This window comes from Haemorhous mexicanus, chromosome 18, assembly GCF_027477595.1.
Source record: "Haemorhous mexicanus isolate bHaeMex1 chromosome 18, bHaeMex1.pri, whole genome shotgun sequence".
Taxonomy (NCBI): Eukaryota; Metazoa; Chordata; class Aves; order Passeriformes; family Fringillidae; genus Haemorhous; species Haemorhous mexicanus.
This window is the reverse complement of record NC_082358.1, coordinates 8,787,813-8,810,079: the sequence shown is the minus strand read 5'-3', so window position 1 is coordinate 8,810,079 and position 22,267 is coordinate 8,787,813. Positions and strand designations below refer to the sequence as shown.

The following is a 22,267-nucleotide window of genomic DNA, read 5'->3' as shown; positions in this document are numbered from 1 at the left end:
CGGGGCCCGTGTCCACTCGGCAGGGCTCCGCACAGCCACGGAGCCCTCGGCAGGGACCTGCCGCTGTAAATGGCCCCCTCCTTCCTGGGGCTCACCAGCAGGACCCACGCGTGCCCGGGAACACGTTGTCGCACCCCTCATTTTGGGTTCATGAGAGTGGAGAGCAGTCTCACTTTTCCCATCCATCTATCCTCCTCCCTCTCCCCTCCTTGTCTTCCCCTCCCCTTCTCCTCCCAATCCCTTTCACCCTTGACGTTCTAAGAGCCCGTTTGCAGACACCGCCCCATCTCTTTCTCTGCAGGTGAGCCGCTCCTGCGTGGCTCCAGACACGTCTGATAAAACTCCCCTGGTGAAGGAAATTTGCAAAAGAAAACAAAAAAAGCCAAACAAAAGAACAGAGCCTCGGGTCGGACCTCTGTGCAGGGGGGGGAAAGACAAAAGGTGCACAGCCATCCATCTGTGTCAGCTCCAGCCACCCCTGAGAGAAGACAGCATGTTTGCACTCTTGGGTGTCACCAGCCAGGAAAAAAATAGTTTTTCACCCTCTGCTTCGTGCTTTCCATGCTTTATATTCAGGCAGAACAAGCGAGGCTCCCATTGCTCCCAGGCACAGCCTGGAGCATCAGCTGTTGCCATATCACAAGGCACCTGAGGTTTTCCCTGTCTCCCTGGTGTTAGCTGAAGATAAAGAGATCTTAATTATCACCAGGAAAGTGCTGAGCCTCATCCCAGTGCAGCTCTGCATCTGGTCATAGCAGCAGGCAGGGCTCCATCCCTCCAGCTGCCTTTGGGCTGGGGCTCAGACGTTTGGGGAAGGAGAGGGATTTTTGCTATAAATCATCCTTGGAGTGGTGTACCCCCAACAGGGACTTGGAGGAACCTCCCACGAGGCCCAGAGCAGGTATCTACTGCTCTTCCAGGGCACCAAACCTGTCTGAGAACTCCATGGCTGGCAAGAGGGGAACCACCCTCACTGAAGCCCACTGTGCAGCTCCAGCCCTCCCCAATGCTCAAGTCCAGCCCTGCGTGTCTTGCTGGTGGCAACAGACCCCAGGAGCAGATTGCTGGATCAGAACCCCCCCTCATCCATGGGGAGCACTGGGATGCTGTGTCTGGGGTACACAGGGAGTGGCACTGACAGGCAGGGAGGCTGTGATGTGCTGGGCATCTCTAGTCCTCCCAAATTGCTGGATCTCTCAGTGATGTAGAGCCAGCTCCCGAACTGCCTGCCTGCTTTTTTCCTGACCTCTGAGTCACCTTGAGCCGTGATGGCTTTGTGTCCTCACTCTTCCATCGGATGCTGTGAATGCTAAGGAGGCAGGAATGAAACTTCACCTCAGTGGTGAGGCTGGACAGGGGTCAGCACTGCCTGTGGGCACCAGACAGCTGTGCACTCCCCAAAATTGGGCTGTGCTGCACAGGGCTGTATTAGGAAACAGAGCCAGGTCCACAGCCTGTCTAGCTCCATCACATTCCTGTTCCTGCTGTCCTCTTCTGCCTGCCTGAGGCTCCCATTTACTGTCCCTCTCATCCATGTTCAATCATTTTGTCTGAGGAGTTACATGTTCCCATCCCTGGCTCCCCGTCTGGCTCCTTCACCCTGTTCCACCTCCCAGACTCCTTCCCTCCCTCCGCTTTCCTTTTCTTTCCAAGTCGTCTGTCTCTCCCCTCCAGCTCTCCTGCAGTTTCATTGTGAATTTTGGCAGTGCTCCCTCTGACCTTGGCTGTCTCCCTCCTCTCTTTGCTCCTGCACTGGCAGCATAGATTTGGCTGTCTCAGTCTCTCCTCCCCTTCTCTTAGTGCCAGCACCTTGGGGATGGAGTGGCCTTTGCCAGTCCCCATCCTCATGCTCAGCCACTCAGGATCAGGCTGGGGAAGGATTTTGGGCTACCCTGAGACCCCTTTAAAAGCCTGGGGTCCCCTCCAGCTCCCATCCAGCAATGGCAGTGGGATCCTGGGGTAGCACAGTGCAAGCAGCGATGCCAGCAGAATGCATCCCACCACCTCATCCCTCACAGGTGGCCTCTCAAGCATTGCTGTGGGATTGGGGTGCAGGAGCAGACCCCCAGGCAGCATGGAGCCCTGTTCCTGTATAAAGGGGCGGGAGCCACAGCATGAATGCCTCTGCTCCTGCCTCACAAATCCCCATCCTGGCCAGGCTCCTGGCCTTGGCATCCCTGGGTGCACAGGCAGCCTCAGGGCTTGGGTGCTCCAGAACAGAGGGCTTGACCACAGCTCTGCTCAGGAGCAAACGGGTGGCAGTTCTGTCTTCCCAGGGAATTTGGCGATGGTGAGGCAGCAGATCTGCTCCTGCCCATCTGTTCACAGAGATATGCCTGCCTGCTCCAAATCCATCTTTTCCTGCTGATTTGGGACAATCTGTGTCCCATGACCTACTTGTCTCCAAGCATCTCTGCCTTCCTGTGGAGTAGGTTGGTACTAAAGACTCTCTAAATGTAGTTAATGTGTCAGGATGCACTTACATTTATTTTTAATTCTGCTTCTTTCTCGGCCCACTTCTGGCTACATCTCTGGGGACACTCTGCTGGGAAGCCTCTGTGTTTTATGGAGTCACAAAGTCACGGAATGGTTTGGGTTGGAAGACACCTTAGAAATCACCTCATTCTAAGCTCCCTGCCATGACAGCTCCATGCCCCTGCTGCAGCTCAGAGACTGAGAGGCGCCATGTGTTGGTCTAGAGTGTTCCTGTCAGCATCATGGATAGACACTGTGCCTGGATAGGTGCTGAGCCTGGATCATGTTGCACCTGTCCAACTCTCAGAAAACACAAATGCACGTCTTTATTTGTGTGGCACGCTCTAAAATTCTCTGACCTTTTTTTATCCATTTTAGCTGTACCTGACAGAGACTTCAGAGAAAATTCCTGCCCTGTCATGACACAGGTGGCAAGAAACTTCCATCTGACATCTCCACACGGAGCAGTGCCCAGACACTATGGATGACACAGAGCCCAGTGTAGCTGCAGTGGAATACACTGTGTGCAGGGACAGGGTTCAGGACACTGGGTGCACTTGCGGAGATGCTGGAGGCATGTGAAGGTGTTGAAAGGAATGGCAAAGTGATGGACAAACCTTCCTGGCAGCTGTCAGCAGCCCACCCGCTATTGATTGCTTGGGATTTATATCCACATCTCCAGGCACTGCTCCAAATGTGGAAATAGACCACGTTGTATTAACAAACGAGGGAAAGTGTGTGGCTGCCAGCAGGTCACTGCTGGGGCACGTGCCTGGCTCTGGTGCCAGGTCAGGGAGAAGAAGAGTGCAGGCACTGACATGAATGCTCTGGGGAAAATGGAATAAATAACGTGTGTGTGTGTGTGTGTGTGTGTGTTTAGGGGGGGCATTAAGCCATGGGACTGCGGTGGGATTGTGGTGGGACTGCAGAGGCCAGGAGCTCCTCTGTCCCAGGCTGAGGCATATCATACCTGGCCCAAACCCAGGTCAACCCCCACTTTCTCTGGGAGTCTGGGGACAGGCTGGGCAATGTCCATGTGGGACCTCTCCCTGCAGTCTTTGGGGCTGGGGATGTTCATGCTACAAGCCCAGCGTCCCCACCCCAGCTCCACCTCATGTCCCACAGGGGACTGCTGGTTGTGGAGGGCACGTCCTCCAGGGCAGACCCCACACAAAACCCACCGTGCTGCTCTGTCTTCTCCAAAGCCCCTCCCCACGCAGCCCCCCGGGTGCCCATGGAGGGTCCCGGCGGTGCCGAGGGGGTGCACAGAGGGGTCCCTGTTGCGCGGGGTACGTGCACAGCAGGTGCCGGTGTGCACCCGGGCGTGTGCATGTGAGTGCATGTGTGTGCCCCCCGTACGTGTGTGTGTGCGTGTGCGTGCGGCGGCCGTGCGCGACCGCAGCTCGGGGCACCCACCGCCCGCCCCGCGGCGGCACCGGCACCTGCCCGGGGAGCCGGGGAGGAGGCGGGGGTAGGCAGCCCGACGCGGGGGACCGGGAGGGGAAGCGGGCAGCTCGGTGCGGGCATCGGCGGGGAGGGCAGACCGAGCGGAGAAGCGGGAGCGGAGCCCGGTGCACGGAGCGGGGCCACAACCCGGTGCGGGAGCGGGGAACGGGAGGGCAGACCCCGGCGGGAGAAGAGGGTCCGGTGAGGGGCAATTTAGTGGAGTCAGAGGGACACAGGTCCTCACAGGGGGTTTCAGACGGGAAGGTGGGTCGCGCGGTGGGAGCCTGGTTTGGGAAGGGGGAGAGCCAGGTGGGACGACCCGGTTCGGAGAGGCAGGTGCCGGGTTCAGGGAAGGGGAGCAGCCCGGTCTGGGGGTCGACTCCGGGGAAGAGGGACAGTCCGGGCGGGGTCTCAGCTCCGAAGGTTGCCCGGTTCGGCTGAGCGGGATCCGAGGAAGAGGAGCAGCCCGGTTCGGAGACCTGCGGGGTGGGGCTGGTAGCCCGGTCAGGGAAAGAGACTCCGGGGAGGGGAAGCATCCCGCCCTCGGGGTTCGGCTCTGGTTTGGGGAAGCACCCCGGTTCGGGGACCCGTCTCCGACCCAGAGGAGCATCCCGTCCCGCTTCGACCGCTCACCTTCGGCCGCGCAGGCCGGCGGCGGTTCCATGGCGTCCCCGCGGGCGGCGGAGCTGCGGAGCCCGGACGAGGCGGCGGCCGCGGGTGCGGGGGCCGGTGCGGGCGCGGGGGGGCCGGTGCCGGCGGGCCCGGGGCTGGCGCTGGCGCTGGGCTGCGCCCTGGGCGGCGCGGCGCTGGTGGTGCTGGCGGGGGCCGTTCCGCGGGCGGCGCGGCCCGACCCCGCCGTGCCGGCGCGGCAGATGGAGCGGCTGGAGGCTCGGGCAGCCCGGCTCCGCGCCCGCCTCGACCGCTGCACTGTGGCCGGGCTGGCGCTGCTGGCCCTGGGTGGTCTCCTGCTCGCCGCCCTGCTGCTGGCTGCCGCCGCCGCTCGTCGCCGCGCCCGGGCCGCCCGCCGCACCGGTGGCACCTATGGCTCGGTACGGCTGCGGCTGCGGAGGGTGTCAGCTGAAGGGACGCGGGCGCTGCTCGAGAGCCAGCTGAGCCCCCCACCCCAGCCCTCCGAGGGGCCCGGCTCCTAGCTGTGCGCACCCCAGGGACCCCCCACCACTGGCAGAAACGGGGTCCCCTTGCTGCACTCCCAACACCGATTCCATTGGGTGAAACTTTGCCTACACCAGCCTTCAGCCATCACTGTCACCTCCTTGAATGCTTCTTGAATGGTGCTCAGGCCCAACATCACCAGACCGATGAGGCTTTGGGGTATTCCACCAGACTGCATGGCCCTGGCCTGGATTGTTCCCTCCCGCCAGCACTGGGACAGCATGGCCTTGGGACCTCCTGTTGCCTCCCCAGCACGTTCCTGGATGGGATCTTGCTACCAGCATCATGGCAGTGGCACAACCAAGGCAGCCATGGGATTTCTGTGCCATGGTCGGTTGCAGCCTGGGCTGGATGTGAGGCTGAGCTCCTTCCCACAGCCAGGACCTGACTGCTCTTCCCTACAGATCTGTTTCTGCCATCAGTGACCATTTTTAGCAATAGTTACCTGTAAAACTCTGGCACAGAGTTGGTGCTTGCACTGCTTTGGGCAGAAGAGGAGGCAGCAAGCATGCCCACCACCTGTGGGGCGGGGTCCAGCCCCCCTGCCACCCCCCAGCCCTCACACCCCACCAGCTCCATTCTGCACAGCAGGATGAAGGCCAGGACACGCCTGCACCATGCCAAGCATCCCACAACCACCAGCAGCCCTGGAATGGCCTCTTCCAAACCCACGGTGCTCTGTACAGAAGAGAGTGATGATTCTCAGTGCCTCGAGGTGATGTGGTGGCTGTGTCCCACACTGGCCTGGCAGTGCTGCTGCTGGGGTGTCCCCACGCCAGCCTTTCTGCTGATTCAAGGCCATTGTCTGTGGTGTGAAGGCAAAATTGCATCTCGGGAATTAAATATGAAGCGTCATTAAAGCACAATGTTCTGTGGAAAGAGAAATGGGTATGAGCAGTGTGCTTGGAAAGGGAAATAATTATCCCACTGGAAAATGCAGACCCACAAAAGGTGCTGTTTATCATGAACTGCCACCAGTTTTCAATTCATCCCATAAACTACCCACTTCAGACATTCTCAGGCAGGGACAAGTCCCTCCAGACAGCCTGACACACAGAAAAGTGATTTTTACATCTGGTTGCCTGGGTTGGGTTTTATTCCAGGGCTTCCAGTGTCTCCTTGTATGCTGGGAATGGTGTTCTCTGTCCTGTGTTTCCATATAATGCTTGGCAGATGATTCTTCCTGCTGCTGTGAAGTGCCACACGCCTCTCTCATCATCTGCCACTCTCTGTACTTATTGTAGGATCACAGGGAACAACTTGGAATCACCTCACACCTGCAATGCTGGCACCCAGGCACCTTTCCCTGGGATGAAACCACACTTGGAGTGAAATGGGTGGCTGTGCCCCACTGTCCCCAAACAAACATTGCCTGTCCCCAACAGCCCTGGGACAAATGGCTTTAATCAGAGCCTGAGGGGCCAAATGAAGAGTTCAAGGAGAGCATGAGGGGCAAATGTCATTGTGGCTGTCACTGAGAGGCTCTAGGGTGGAGGAGGGGGTGATGCTGTGGGAGGAAGGGAAGAGAGGGAAGGAAAAGGAAGAAGAGAAAAAGGGGAGAAAGGGGGAGCTCTGAGTCTTCCCAAGCAAGGCTCTGCTCTGAGAAGGCAGATGTCCCTCCTGCAACTCAGCACTGGTCCTGCATTTCTAGATTAGTAAAATAAACCCGTTAGATGGAGAAATGATCCTCATCCCTTTTTTGTTGCTTTAAATAAGATGGAAGGAGTGTTTTCAGGATGAAAAGCTGAGCCTGGTGAAGGTTACAGCTGTTAAGCACCTGCTGTATGTGAGCACAAGAAATACTCCCATGGATTAGGCCATGAGGCTGCTCAAGAAACTGCTGGAAGGGGCTGTTATTGCTTTGTCAGCACGTTGCTGGATTGTGCCTTGAGTCCCTGCAGGACTGGGGGGAAACCTCTACATATATAGAGATATATTTACAATTAACAAACTGTGAAGGAACAGCACAATTAAAGAAAATTCCCCACTGAGACCTCCAGGGCTGGGATGTGATCTCGTACACAACCTCCCCTAGGCTGAAGTGTAGGGTGGTTGTGGCAGAGAGACATGGAGCTGTCTGACCTGGCTATCCCTTCATCACTCTGGCAGGCACTGGGAAAGAGGCACTAGCATGTGGTGCTTAATGTGCAGGGGAGTAGTAGGAAGCAATCCAAAATATTTCAGAGTGCTGAGAAAAATCTGGCTGGGAAAGGCTGATGCTCTGCAGCCTGAGTGGAAGGAGTACCCCAGTACTGGTGTTTTGGGGGTGTCTGTCTTTGTGCCAGGAGTGAGCAAAGCAAGCAGGGAGGGCCCAGAGTGCCTTTCCCAGTTCCATATAACGGGGGCTGCTTTGTTTTCCTGCTGGGCCACACACACAGCTTCCCTGTACCCAGGATCCAAGGGATGTAGCACCGGCTGCAGGGTAATTAGCAATGCCGGGGGTTCTGCCATCCCATCGGGAGCATGCAGGCAGGTGCTGTGGGCTGGGCGTGCTGGCAGATGGCCTGAAGGACTCTCTGGGGATCCTGAGCCATTACCAATAATCCAGTGCCTCTCTTCAAACGTGTAGTGGAAGTGCTGCTGCTGGAAGAGGGAGGCTGAGCCTGTGCCAAGACCGCACACCCAGCCCCAGCCACTCCTCACAGCCTCCCCATAAAAATTAACACGGGGTGTGTTACTGTGCTCCCGTGCATGTTAATGTTTCCTTAGGGCAGAATCAACAGTGCTGGGGACAGGGACACATGGCTGAGGGCCTGAACTGTCCCTCCTGCTGAAGGGAGACCTGGCCCTCGTCTGGCTGGGACAAGGGAGACCTTGTCCCAGCCACTGTGGAACAAACCTGCAATGGGGCATCTGCCCCCCAGCCATTTTCAGGGAATGGGGTTTGTGCTGACCACAAGCCCTACTGATGGAATAAGGAATGTGCTTGGGATCACTGGTCCTCAGGAGCCATCTCTGCCATGCTCCAGGTCCTTTGGTGACACCCAAGCCAACTGTGGGGACAGTCTCCTGTTCCTGCTGTCCCGTGACATGGAGAGGAGGATCCTTGCCTCGTTTTACCCATCCTTTCTGGAGAGTGGATGGCTCAACCTAGGGAGCCCAGAGGCTCAGGCGAAGGCTTGCAGCAGACACTTGTCCCCTTTGGAACCCACTCCCCTCCTCTGCCACCTGTTTCCCAGCTGCACAACACGACGGACCCGCCGGGGCCGGGCGCTGCAGACAAAAGCCGGTTCCTCGCCCTGCTGCAGCCTCTCCCCGCGGTGACTCGCTTTAATTAGCCCCATCAAAGCCGGCTGCGCCTCTCCCTCCTGGTAGGTCGCAGAACATGATTAATTCAGGCACAGAAAACAGCCACCCCCCGCAGAGAGGGCCTCTCGATGAGGCCAAAGCTGTTTGCTCTCCCCCATCCAGTCTTTCAACCTCAGCAGCAAGGTTGGGAGCTTTTTTCTCCTGGAAGGAAGCTGTGGATAGGCACAGGCTGTCCCAGGAGCTGGAGGGGACAAGCAAGAGCAATGGCCTCACCGAACCTGGGTCTCTCTCCATCCCTCCCATGCTGCTCTGGTCATGGGCATTGCTCACAGCCCACCCATGGGTCTGCAGCTGGGACTTCCCCTGAAAAACTTCTGAGTAGTGCAGTGGGTCTGGGCTCAGAACCAGCCCCTCCATGAATGGGGGTCCATGCATGAGCCCTGGGGAGATGCAGGGGTTGCTCCAACTCCTCCCAGCACCAGATTTCTCCAGTTGGTCTTCCCTGCTCCCACATGTGCAGGGCCCAGGGTGGTACACACCATAACACAGCTTTATTAACTGCATTTGTAGGCAAAGAGGTTTTAAAGGGAAAAAGCCTTTTGGGAAAAGAGATAGATGGGGGGATCCCTTCCCCCTTTATATGTCTGCCAACGCAGCTGCGTGCAGTGTTCCAACAGCACTCAATGCCCCGGAGAGGCAATTACTGCAGGAGCAGGGCTGGGCTGCTCTCCACTTCATTTTCCTAATACAGTTACATCCTCTTGAAAAAGTGCTGCTGCTCAGGGGAAGGTACAAAGCAGGCTCCCAACATGAATCCTCTGCCTCAGGAAGGGCTCTGGGGCTTCCCTTTGCACAGTAGGGAACAGAGGGGCCACCCCAGTACGCACCAGCACAACACTGTTGTCAGGTTTTTATTTCAGCCTTATGAACATTCTTCCAAGAGATCAAACATGAGAAGAAAAACAGTTTGTGCCCCTGACAGGAGAGATGAGCTGCAGGCCCAAATCAGCTGAGCTGGGGAATCTGCAGGGAAGGGAGGCATCTAGAGAGCTCAGGAGCCTAAGCCAAGCAGATCTTACCCATCCACCCCAAGCCAGCCAGGCAAAGCCACACGTAACAAGACTGGCAGAAGGAAAACATGTTTGAGAAACCTCTTTTGCACAGCTCCCTCCCTCTTACCAGATCCATGCAGTGCCCAGTGGGCACCCCTCACCACACTGCCTGCAGAGCTTCACAGACACCCCAGGAATGAAAACCACCATGGCTTCAGGGAAGAGAGGGGGCAAGGTGAGCCAGGAATTCAATCTATGTCTCTTCTCATGCACATCAAAGGCTTTTCTGGTGCTGCTCTTCAAAGCCAGCAGACACAGCCGTAATCCCAGCTGCTGCTGGGGGTCTGCCCATGGAGACCCTGTGGGTTGGGCTTTCCAGCCCTTCAATATGTGCCTTGCTCAGATACAGAGCAAGAGAGAAGCCCACTCTGTGGGGAGCCCATTCCAGCTGTCCTCTTCAGGACGTTCCTGTGGTTTCCTGCAGAGGAGCAGCAAGTAGCCAACTCCTTTCTCACACCCACCACTTGTGGGACCCCAGCAGCAAGCTCTGCCACCCAAGAGAAGCAGAGAAATCCCACAGCACCTAGGCTGTTCCCAGAGAGCCACACCCCACGCTCCCACCTTGCTGGGTGCAAACAGCCAGGCACCCTCAGAGGAGCAGAGAAAGAAATGACCTATTACTGCATCCTCTTCTGTTCTGCAAACAGGGAAGCCTTTATAGCTGATGGGACACAAGGGAATGTGACCCAAAAGGGAGAAAAGGAAAACGCTGCTGGAAAGATCACATCCATCAGACAACGAGTGAAGAGGCAAAGTGCCCCTGCTTCCCAGAAAACTGGGAAGTCACGTGTGACTTCTCACATGAACATGTCATCGTAGCCTGGAGGAGGAAGGTGGTCAGGATCCGGCCTGGAAAGAAATTCAGAGCAGAGTCAAACAGAAGTCAGAGCTCAAGCCTGCAGCAACAGGGATGAACTGGGATCCAGTGGCAGGCTGGAAGCAGGCTGGAATACCAGCAAGGCCAAGGACCTACCCAGATCGCCCAACTCCTATGGGGCCAAAGGGGTCAAATCTGGCGCCTGGTGGAACAGCTCCTGGGGGAAGCCGGCCTGGGATGCCTGAGGACGGGTCAATGCCAGGATGCGGGATGCCAGAGTGGAGAGGATCCACAATCATTCCACCACTCCGACCTCTGGAGAGAGAAAAGGCAGAGAATGAGATGAGATTGGCACTGGAGAGAAGTGAAGAAATGCTGAGCATGGGAACATGGGGTTAACCTGACACATGGCATGTGGGAAGGAAAGCTCCCCAGACCAGCCAGTGAGGCAGCCCATGGCAGGAAGACAGAGAGCCCTGCAGAGAATCTCAGAATTGTTTGAGTAGGAGGGGACCTCAAAGCTCATTTCATTCCAACCCCCAGCCACAGGCAGGGATATCTTCTACTAGACCAAGCTGTCCCAGGCCTCATCCAATCTTGAACACTTCTAGTGCTGGGGCAGCCACAGCTTCTCTGGACAACCAGAGGTCTGGGGTTTCATCATCCTCACAGCAAAGAATTTCTTCCCAAAATCCAATCTACTTTGGCCTACTGTCAGTGGGAACCATTCCCCTTTGTTCTGTCACTTCAGGCCCTTGTTTAAAGTCCCTCTCCAGCTCTCTTGGAGCTCCTCTGGGCACTGTAAGGGGCTCTAAGGTGTCCCTGAAGCCTTCTCTTCTCCAGGCTGAATAGCCTCAGCTCTCTCAGCCTATCTCCACAGCAGAGGTGCTGGCTGTTCCCTCAAGAAGCACCAGACCTGCCTGCCCTCTCTGCAGACCCACGTTCCATCCCTGCTTCCCATCCTGCCCTGTGCAGTGTTGCAAGAGCCAGCTGGCTTCCCACAAGCCTTTCCAAAGAACTGCCTGGAAGTCATTTGCTGACCACGGCGGCTCCTCGGAGCTGCCCCACGCTGCGAGTGCCATTCCTCACAGTTGGCTTTGTGCAAATGCGGCTGGAGCCTCCGGACACCGCTGCCATCATACAAGTCATTAACAACCGTGCTAATGAGTTCCATTAGGCTAGAACAGCTGCCCAAAGTGCCCCGGGACAGCCAGGTCCCATGAGCATATTCCTAGGAGTCTGGGTCTCCAGTCCCAGCACTGGCAGGTGTCAGCACACAAATCTGCTTCCATTTACCATCTTTTTTTGTCATTTATAGAGAAATCTCTGATGAAGCGCTGGAGGCAGCAAGAGAAAAAGGGACACCCTTCCCCCAAAATGAATCCCCTCTCCTGGTGCAATCAGGTTTCCTTCCAGTCCCCTCAGCTCTAGGCCTCTCTTTCCAGCTGAGCAGGGACATTTTTAGCTGTCCCTTTTCTAGCCAAACCCTCAGAGAAACAAGTCTTGCAAGAGGGGAAAAAATGCCATCCCCACAGGAGAGTGGTTCCAAAGAGGAGTCTCCTCTGGGCTGCAGAACACTCCACAATGACACCACAAGCTGGTTATTGTCTGACTGTGTGCTTTTAACTGGAGTGGAAGATGACAGGTTCTCCTTGCCTGACCAAACCAAATATCAAGGATATATCTGTGAAGCTCAGTCTCCCAGACAGCCCAGCCTCTGCCCAGGCTTTCTCCAAGTGCCTCAGATAGCTGGGAGGCTTGAAACAGGGCTTGAGAATCTGTGAACTCGGCTTTCAGCCTCCCCTTCTGCAGACTGCTGGGCTGGAGACACAGCAGCTGGTAACGGTTTAATTTAGAGGCTTACATTCACTTAACGACATATTCAGCTTTGATTTACTGCAGGAATTACTGTGTGTTAAATGAATACAAGCTGATTATTAAACAGACACAGATTGCAACCTATCATCTATGCAAGAGACGGGATCTTATTACGATATTAGAACCGTATTGAGCTTTACCAACTGTCAATTGGTCCCTCAGAATTTGCACTGAGCAACTGCCCCCACTCAGAGACACTTGGCTGGATACTGTTTCGGTGATCTCCAACCACCCCACATCCCCCAAAGGTAGAGCAGGGTGTGCTTCAAGAGCCATACTCACCCAAAAGGGTCCAGGTCTTCTCCACCAACAGCAAAGGGACTCAAGGGGGAAGGCCTGAAACATAGGACACAGAAAAACGTTCAGGAACAGCAGAGAAGCTGCATGCAGCTGTGCCCACGGGTGCTCTCCCATGGCAAACAGTGCAGCACCTGGTGGGCCCTGGGATCTGTGGGACCTTGCACGAGGGAGCTGCCATTGGGAGTATTTCCTGCTCCAGTGATGAGGCTGGATGAGGACACCGATGTGTACGGCAGCAGCTTGCTGAGATAAAGGGAGCCCTGTTGTTCCCACTGCTTGGAGCAGGAGCTGTCCACGTATATCGTGAGTTTCCATCTCAGGGGATCCCTAAGCAGTGCTGGACTAGGCCAGACTCTCCAGCATGTCTCAGCCAGAGACACAATCCCACTTCTAGGAGTGTGGGGACAGTGGGGTGGTGGGCCTGCAGCCACCTGGCACATCTCCCTGTCAATAACCCATGCCAGTAAGATGGTTTCAGAGCAGTGCCCAGCTCCAGCCTGTCTTCCCAAGCCTCTCCATGGAGCCTCTTGCACCCTGAGTAGCAGCAGACAGCAGTGGGGTGACACACAAGCCAAAAGTCACAGCTGGCAGAGCCACTGCAGTGTCTCTTGACTTCCAGCCAAAGGTGATCAGTGTGTGTATGAGAGGAGGAAACCTGCCTGCCACGTATAACAGACGACTCAAAATAGCCAGGAATGGATGGCAAAGCAAGTGCTATGTGTCCCCTCTACCCAGCATTGCCAGCAATGGTTCCAAGGGCAAAGTGGGGTCAGGAGAACAGGAAGAGGAAGTCTTGCATCCCACCATGGCTGGGTACACCTCTGGTGTCCTCCCAAAAGCTGCTCAGCCACAAAATGGCACTGTCCCCCACTGGTGTCCTTGTTCTGCCAGCCCTGATGGTCCCTCAGCCAGCAGGAGCAGGGCCACTGTCCTTCACCCCACACCTCACCTCCCAACCTAAGCCCCTGCCTGTTCCCTTCTGGGTCTGTCAGTCCAACACACAGCTCAAGAACAGCCCATCCCTCTCCAACAACCAAACAAACCCAAGTGCCCAGGCTGATCCAGCTGGGGAAGGTCTGGATCCTTTTCACTCCCCATCCCACATGTGCAAGATAGGGACCTGATGTGTAGTTTGGGGAGCTGTGCCAGGACCACATTCCCTCTAAAAGGGGGCTCTCAGCAGCCACACACTCTTTCCTCACCTGTGTGGGGCCCTTGCACCCATCGGCTGCCGGGGAGGAAGCCGAAGCGGGTTCTCATCCCAGGGCACATCCTCTTTGGACTCAGGCTCCTTTCTGGCCTTTCCTGCAGGGGGCCCAAGGGGAGCAATGATGCCTGAAGTGATTCTTGTCCTCAGCTCATCGGTGTTCTTGTACACCCTGCAGCAAGGAGAGGAAAGGCAGTGCAGTGGGGTGGCCATGGCACCAGGACACGGGGTGCTGGACAAGCTGCAACAGGCACGGGGAGGGGACAGACAAGCCCAAAGTGTCCCTGGCACAAAACATGTCCCCCACTGGCAGAGGGGACAGGAAGGGGTAACAGCACACAAGGGCACCAAAGCCTTTACCCCATTTCAGTGCCACCCAGCCACTCCCTTCTGCTCCAACCCAACCAGTCTGCACTGGAGGAAAGCACATGACACTGTGGATGTGGCTGAAGCTGTCACATTCCTGGGCAGTGTCCACCCAGCACAGTGCTCTGGAAATAAATGTGCTGGCCTGGCCTATTCCCAGGTGGGGTGGCCTTGCCCTGGGCTCCAACCCATGATCCCACTGTCCTCTATATCTCTCGTGCCAGTGCAGAGGAAGGCAGGGAACAGAGTTCTGGCTGCATTTCAGGGCTGGCCTGGTTTTGAACTGGGGAGTAAGTCCTCCAGCTCCTCCCAACCTGATTTCTGCCCCCCTCTCCATGCAAGTAGGAAATTTGCTCCTGCAGAAATTTCCAGGAAACTGAAATTACTTGTGGAAATCGTCCAGGTGCTCTGGGTTGATGTAGTCAGCCACTGCCAAGGTCACATCTGCGACCTTCTGAGATCTGCGATCCTGGAAAAGCACAGGTAAAGCAGAGTGAGCAGCCTGGCAGAGCTAGGAATGAGGGACAGAGAAGCTACAAAAACAGCCCCAGGCTTGGGATACAAGGAATGGGGGTCCACCTGCTTTCCATCATATCTCTGTGCTGTGCCTGAATCCCCAGGAGCAAACCCCAGTGTACAGCAAGATTTTCCTTGCTCCCTCTCCCCAGTTCAGGCTGCAAAGGGTGGAACACTGAGCAAAGCCACCTGGAGCAGCTACTTGTTGGGGGCTGCAGAGAAGTCCTGAGCTGGGAAAGGGACAGAAGCAGGGCAACTCCTGCACTAGACTGTTCAAGGCCAACTGTCCCCCTGCCCTGACACAGCCAGGGTTTGACCAGCTTCATGCTGGGCCACATCTGACACAAAAACACCCCCTGGGTCTGCCCTATCCCGAGGGACAAACACCACTTTCCAGGCAGAACAAGCAAAAACCAACATTTAAGAAACAGCCCCTGGTATTATTTTCAGCCAAAGGACTTCAAACCCACAGGGCCCACATGTGTGCTCACCATGACATTGAGGATCATACTGTCCTCCACCATGATGGCCTTCAGCAGCAGCTCATAGGCATCATCTGTGGACTTGTAGCGCAGTGTATACACCTCCTTGTTGGCTTCCCAGCCAGCAGGCAACAGCTCTGACTTCCTTTCATCAGGACCTGGCTGCAATGGAACAGATGGGCTGCTGAGACCCTGCCCAGGAGCCCAGCATGACCTCCTAGGGCTGGGGGTCTTGTCTTGGCTGCACAGGGAGATACAGGAGGGAACTGAGGTCTCTGGGAAGGCATCCCTCAATGCTTTCCAGGTTTTGACAGGACAAACAGGGATTTCCTACAGGCTGGCCCTGCCTGCTTGCCAGCCTCCCACAGCATCCCCGCACTGGAAGAAGAGGACATGAGCAGCAGCAGAAGATCACAAGTACCCACACAGGAGACAATGTTCTTCCCTGTCAGACACCTTTCACCTCCCCAGCATGATACAGAGCTGTCTGGGGCATGGGGGAAGGCTGTCATTATGTCTGTCCAAGCCCCACATCAGTGCTTCTCGGGGGGGCCCTGCCCTACACTGTCCCCTCCTATGGTACTGGGGAGAGTCCTCTGCTGTGACAGTGCCTTGCACTCCCCATTACCCTCCAACACCACATCAGGCACTGACCCAACACCCATCAGGATCCCAATTCACTAGAACCCCCTTCTTAGCACTGGGTCCAGAACTAGACTGGACCCAGTGCTAAGAAGGGGGTCTAGTGAAATGGGATTCACGAAACCTCTATCTGATATTGCCCCATTACATTTCCTCCTCTGCACTGAACTGGACACCTCCCTTTTCTTACAGACTTCTGTCTCACCACCAAGCTCCACTTAGCACTATACTAACTCGCTTCCCGGAGTTATACTGATCGCACCAGCATCAGGATCTCCCGTCCTGCGACATCCCACAGACCACCCCCAGCATCAGGACCCTCGGCGCCCCCAGTACTGGGATCCTCTCCCGCCATTATCCCAAGAGCGGGGCCCCCGTACAGCACCGGGACCCCCCAACACCGAGACACCCCCAGCCCGGCAGTTCCCCACAGCAGTACTGAGGGCCCTCGGCCCCCGCACCGGCCCGGGTGCCCCCAACACCGCCGGCGCCGCCCGGTTCCCCTGGCCCAGGCGGCGGTCGCCCGGCTCGACCGCAGGGCGCCGGCGAGCGGCGCTAGGAAAGGCCGAGGCTTCACCACGGCCTACTAGGCCTCTGCGGCGGCTCACCGCAGCTCAGCCCGTACCTGGTCGCCGGTACCCAGGCAGCGGTAGCCGTGTCGAATCAGCTCCCAGTGGATGCCGCAGACCAGAGCGTCCTGCGGACGGGAGATGGCGGGCCTTGCCCAGGCGTACAGCGGCTCCAAACCGGCCATGGCTGCTGCGCCCGGGGCGGAGCTGAGGCCGCACCGCCCCTCGCTAGAGGGCCCCCGTCCGCTGCGCTGGGCCCGAGCTTCCTCCTGAGGCCGCGGGGCTACTGGCTGTTGTGTTGTGCTCGACGCTGCTGAGGCTCTTCGAGTTCTGGGGTCGGTTTCGGGCCCCCCAGGACAAGAAGGACATTGAGGGGCTGGAACAGAGAAAGGAATGGAGCTGGGGAAGGGGCTGGACCACCAGGAGCAGATGGGGAGCTGGAGGGACTCAGCCTGGAGGAAGGGAGGCTCAGGGGAGACCTTCTCTCTACAGCTGCCTTACAGGAGGATGCAGCTGGGTGGGGGTCAGGCTCTCCTCCCACGGAACAAGGGACAGGACCAGAGGAAACGGCCTCACGTTGTACCAGCGGAGGTTTACTTTGGATATTAGAAAAAATTTCTTGACAAGAAGGGTTGGTGGTGGCCTTGGTTGTTGTTGGGGCAATAGTTGGACTCAGTGATCTAAGTGGGCTTTTCCAACCTAAAGGATTCCATGATCCTGTGAAGGGTGTCTGCCCAGCACCATCCAGCAACCTCCAGGTTAGTCACTCTGAGCCTCCTTCCATGCTCCTGGCTCCTCCTTGTCATCAGAATAGCATTTGAGTCCATGCAGGGTCTACTTGTGCTGCCATAGCAAGCCTTGATGCTGACACCAAAGGGATCAAAGCACCAAACAGCCATTGATGGGTTTATTTCATCCCTTCCATAACTCCTTGTCTGAGTCACAGTGTTTATAACACCTTAATTCTATCAAAGTTGCCATTGAAAGGCATTCAGGGGCTTTTTTTTTGTTGCCCCTGGGCCAGAGCTAGTGTCCTCAGTGTGGCTGGCAGGAGGCTGGGGCTCGGGACAAAGCCAGGGAACACCATCATCTGCTGCTTTCCTAATCTGAGCTTCAGGTCCTTGGGGGATGCTCATCTTGACTTCATTATGCGTCAATTAATTAACTCCCACTGCTCGCTCTTTCCGTTTCCCTCTCAAGAAGTCACTGAGGCTGAACAACTGAGCACAGCCTGGCAGGTCCCATGGGAATCACTACCAGGAGACACCACACCTCCTGCCGTGCTTTGTCACTCCTTTCTTCAGGGAAGACAGCTGGACTGATCAGGAAAGCTGCTGTGGATTTTCCACAGAGCCGAGATTTCAGCACAGGAGCTCCATGAGAGAGGCATCGGATGGGGATGAGTTGGGAACAGCAGGAAATGCCTCAGCCGGAGCTTCTCCATCGCTCAGATGTGATTCAGAGCAGCAGCAGCAGCATTTCCACCCCATGGCTCGGCTCACTCCTGGGCAGCAGCTGCAGTTTCAGGCTTTGATGACATCCACATTTCACTTTCCCAGCACAGCCTGGCCCTGGGTGGGCCAGGAGTACCAGTGACTCCATTTAAATGCCCAGTTCTGAGGCAGAGTTTGAAATCCTAAGTCTCCCTCCAGAAACCTGATCTGGAATCTTGTATCTCACTGCTGCTATTGGACTCCCCCTACGTTCCTGCAGAGCTGCTGCACAGGTTCCTGCAGGGTATTTAAGATTGGTGTCTCAGCAGGATCACACCAATGCTCTGTTGAGTGCTTGCTGAGCTTTCTATTTCCCATCCAAATTTCTGCCATCCCTGTTCGCCCACCATCCGCTCCCCACCCTCTCACCCCTCACTACCTGCTCCTGTCCAGCCCTCAGCTTGTCTTCCTGTGGCCTTACCTCCATGTTCATCCTTGATTTATTTTCCCACACTGTGATATGTCAGCTGCCCTGGACACTCTTGGAAAATGACTTTTGGTGCCAAGTCTCCCTTGGCCCGATCAGCCTCTCCATGGGCACAGCAGTGAGGAAAACAGATGGCTCCATGCATCCACTCACCACAGGACCCTCCTGGGAGCCAGGGCACTGCCATACCTGAGCTATGGCCCCAGGGCTGACTGCCACTACATCAAAGCCATTATTCCAGCACCCACGGTACCATGCTGGCCCACATTGCCTGACTCCCTGTTGTCTCCTTCCTCTGCTCCCGTGCTTCACTCATGCCATGGCTCCATGATGATGAAAACCACTGGCCACATGAAAGCAGACCCCTAATGTGAGTTAGGGGCCTGCAAACTGCGTGGGAGGTATGGAGAGCCCAGCCCCGGCTGGAATCAACAGTCAAGTCACTGAGGAGGTGATGAGGATTGCAGAGCTGGCAGAGTTGTGCTGCAAGGCGAGTGTGTCAAGGTTGCTGCCGGGCATGCTGGTGCCGTTGTCAGAGCAGCCGTGTCCTTTTTGTGACTGCTGGAGCCTAGCTGGGAGCAGGAACGATGCTGTGAGAACTGAGCAAAGCCCTCAGAGCAGCCAGTGCCCTGATGCCTCGCACGTGTTCATGACGATTCACGCCCAGCTCTTGCACCAAGGAAGCTGCCCTTGGCCATTTTCCTCCCTCTTTCACCCGGGAACATGATCTGTGCAGATCTGCTCCCTGACAGAGCGTGGGTGGGGATGATGTCCCAGGGGAGGCAGTAGCTGGAGCTATCCCAGCTGGATGGCAGTGCTTGGAGCAGGTAAAAGGCTACATCAGCCGGGGTCACCTCCGTCACACAAACCGCAGTCTCCCCTGACCTTCATACTTTCCCACTGCCTCACTGCTCCCAGTGCATGCGCCCACTGTGGTGTCGTAACGAGCAGAAGAGGAAACAGATTTCCCAACCGCCCGCCCCGCTGGCAGCCCATGAGCCCTCTGTGCTGGGAATGGCAGCCAGCACGGCCAGGGCAGCTGGCTCACCCCTGTGCTGTGCTGTGCATGCTGGGTATGACCCAGAGTCTCACAGGAGAAGGAAGAGAGGGGCCATGGATAATCCCTAACTGATGTTCAGGTATTCCTGGCTCCTGATTGCCTCGAGATCAGCTTCCTGCTGCTCCTCTCCCATGGATTGGAAAGCCCCCCATGCATCATTCAGGGTGATGGATGGCACTGCCATCCATGTTTTCTACCAGAATCCCTGTCCTGCTCCATGCAGGCAGCAGTTTCCTAGCACACAGTGGGAGGGAAAGATTGGATCCCCTGCTGCATAGCAGGAAGAGCCAGCAGCACTGGAGTAGCTCCTCCACAATCTGCTCAGTGCCTCAGGGCTTACTGGCTCAGAAGAAGCCACCTGATTGTGACTGAAATCACCAGTGCCAAGGGATGTGGACCGGGGCAGGGGTTCCTGGAATGGGCTTTTCCCCTCACTGCCATCATTGCCTTGAGAGGGGAGGTAGTCACTCCGTGAAAATTTGGCCTCCTCTTCATTTCCCCTAAATTCAATTCCAGGGAAAGATGACACTGAGGCAGGAGAAAGGGGTTTTTTGTCCGGGGAAGAAATGCAAACCACATGCAGGCAGGCTCGGGCAGGAGGAGGGACTGGGGCTGCGAGAGCCGGCACTCAGCAGTGAGGCCGAGCTAAAGTCAGTCAGTGCTTCAGGACTCTAAACACGCCTGAGTGCTGCACTTCGAGCAGGCGTGATCCCTGTCAGAGAGAGGCTGCCAGTAGGGTTTGAAAATAATTAGGAAATCCAGAACCCCTGTGCTTCCCAGAAAAGCCTGTTAGTTCTGCGGTGGAAACCTTGCTTGCAGGGAGTGCATCGCACAAACAGAGTCATGACTCATCAACTGGATGGAGCTAAACTCCATTTTTTGAAGGTCAACATGCTCAAATCCTAATGAGCTTTACCCTTGGTAGGGCTCCTATGCTCCCGTTGTTGACCTGAATTCCAGGGATGCCCAGCACACCTGAGAGTAATGGAGGACGGCTTCAGGGAATGTACTTCATCCAGAGACACCAAGAACTCCCAAGAGGGCAGTGATTATGGGGAAACTGAGGCACAGAGGGTTCAGACCGCCACTCCACTGCCTGCAGCCAGAGTCTGCATCCCACCAGCCCCATCTCTTCAGCCTGGGTGGACACTGCCAGCCCCTGCTCTTGGGGGATCTCAGCTGTGAATCCAAGCGGTCTAGGACAGCCTTGGAGGAACAAAACAAGACAATCAATCACCCTTGCTTCATCCCGCCCCAGTCTACATTGTGCGGAGCCTGAGGGACTCCACATCAAAGCAGGAGCAGCTGGCTGCCGGGGTGTCCCAAGCTGGCTGCCGGGGTGTCCCAGCCCCAGACGGGCAGCGCCCTGCCCACGGGCTGCCTGTCTGCACTGCCCACACGGGCTTGGCCCCTGCTCACTGCCTGAGCCCCAGCAGCAAAGCCGGGATGCAGCGCTGCTCCCTGCTCCGAGTGCCGAGGGAGATGTCCGAGGTCACGGCGGCTGCAGAGAGCACCAAAGGTGGGGGTGCATGGATGCGGGGACACCACTGTAGCATTCCAGGGCTGGCAGCACCTTCCCTCTGCAGGGGCGAGCAGGAGGTAGCATTGCATATGTGGGAAGAGACAGTCCCATCCCAAGCTTATCCTGGAGCTGCGGGAAGGCTGCAGAGCAAAGCCTGCTCCTGACGCGCAGCTCCCGCTATCCTCACAAGACCCTTTCCTTTGCAGTTCCTTCTATGCCACACGGCGGGCGCTTCCCCCGGGCTGCAGCCCCAGCGCTGCTGCAGACAGTACATTAATTTTTGGATGTCTTTTGCAGCTCCCCAGCGTTTCTCCCCATCCCAGGCACGCACGGCTGGGATGAGGCAATGTTCTCGGGGAGTATTGGCTTCCCGGCCGGTGGGGAATATTCCATGATGAAACTGGTCCAAGATGCTGCCCAGTGGGGCTGGGGATGGGGAGAGGGTGCAAGGGGTCCAGTCGTGGTGGGCTGGGCTGCACCATGGTAAACCAGCAGCGTTGACCATCTGGGATGAGGCATCTGGGCAAGGGAGAGCACCTGGATCCCACTGGAGCAGTGCCACAGGTGGGTGCAGCAGTGGAACAGCAATTTGGGTATAACCCTCCAGATATCCCCTATTTTCCCTCTGCCAAAGGGCAGAGTGGCTCTGCCCTGTGACCACAGCATGGGACAGAGCAGGGAGGACATGTCTCTGGCAGCCTGCAGGACACACGTGCCCGTGGTGGGTAACAATTGACATTTTTTCCAGTTTGTTAATTAAAACACGGAAAAGTCGCTAAAGTGTGAAGCTGGGTGTTTACAGGGAAAATTCCTCTTCAGGTGCCAGGTTTATTAATAGAAGAGGAAAAAAACAAGGGGGAGAAGCAGGGCCACAGCTGGACAAGGAACATCTGGGAAGGATATGCTTTTTGGGGGTGGATGGTGTTGGGTGTGTGTGTGGGATGGGGGTGTGAGGATAGGGGTGCAGTAAGCACCCATGTCCCCTCACCACCAAGCCGCCAGGAGTGGCCATGGGGAAGCCATGCTATGGGCATTGCTGTAAGGTAGGAGGTTCCCAGCTCACCCTGTGGGACCCTGGCAGAGCTGATTCAGATCCTTTGAAGTTTTCCCCATTAACTGCCACAAACTGGTCAGGATCCAGGCTGATGAAGCAGGACATGCTGTCAGCATTGCCACCAGAGCTGGAGCTGCTGGGACACAAGAAAGACACGCTCAGCCAGGGTTTATAATGTGGACTTTGGGGCAGCAACACCCCCCTGGCTCCTTCAAGCTGCTCCTAGGAGTGCAGGGACTCCCAGCAGTGTTGGGGCGTGGCAGAACTGTGCCCCCCAGACCCACATGCCACCCACCTCCACCAAGTGCCTGCACACAGGCTGGCATTTGCACTTCCATATGTGACACATTAGGATTTGTTTAGAAGCCCTTTATTGTCATATTTTGTTCTTTATTTCCTACAAATTCAATTTGCTGAGGGATGTGTGCGGATTGTGAAATTATTTTGAGAATAGTTCCTCTGGGTTTTTTAATTTCCTT

The 22,267-nt window shown here is 56.4% G+C and overlaps 1 protein-coding gene across 1 annotated transcript; it reads right to left on the bottom strand.

Annotated features, from left to right (window-relative positions):
- Positions 1 to 9,241: 9,241 nt before the first annotated feature.
- On the bottom strand, positions 9,242 to 16,459 carry PSMF1 (proteasome inhibitor subunit 1). The gene is made up of 7 exons (XM_059863002.1): positions 16,289 to 16,459; positions 15,031 to 15,183; positions 14,410 to 14,492; positions 13,653 to 13,829; positions 12,433 to 12,486; positions 10,429 to 10,587; positions 9,242 to 10,304 (listed from the first exon to the last, which is right to left on the bottom strand). Exons 1-7 carry the CDS (start codon positions 16,415 to 16,417, stop codon positions 10,253 to 10,255), a joined length of 807 nt encoding a protein of 268 aa, XP_059718985.1. The 5' UTR covers positions 16,418 to 16,459; the 3' UTR covers positions 9,242 to 10,252.
- Between the last annotated feature and the right edge of the window lie 5,808 nt (positions 16,460 to 22,267).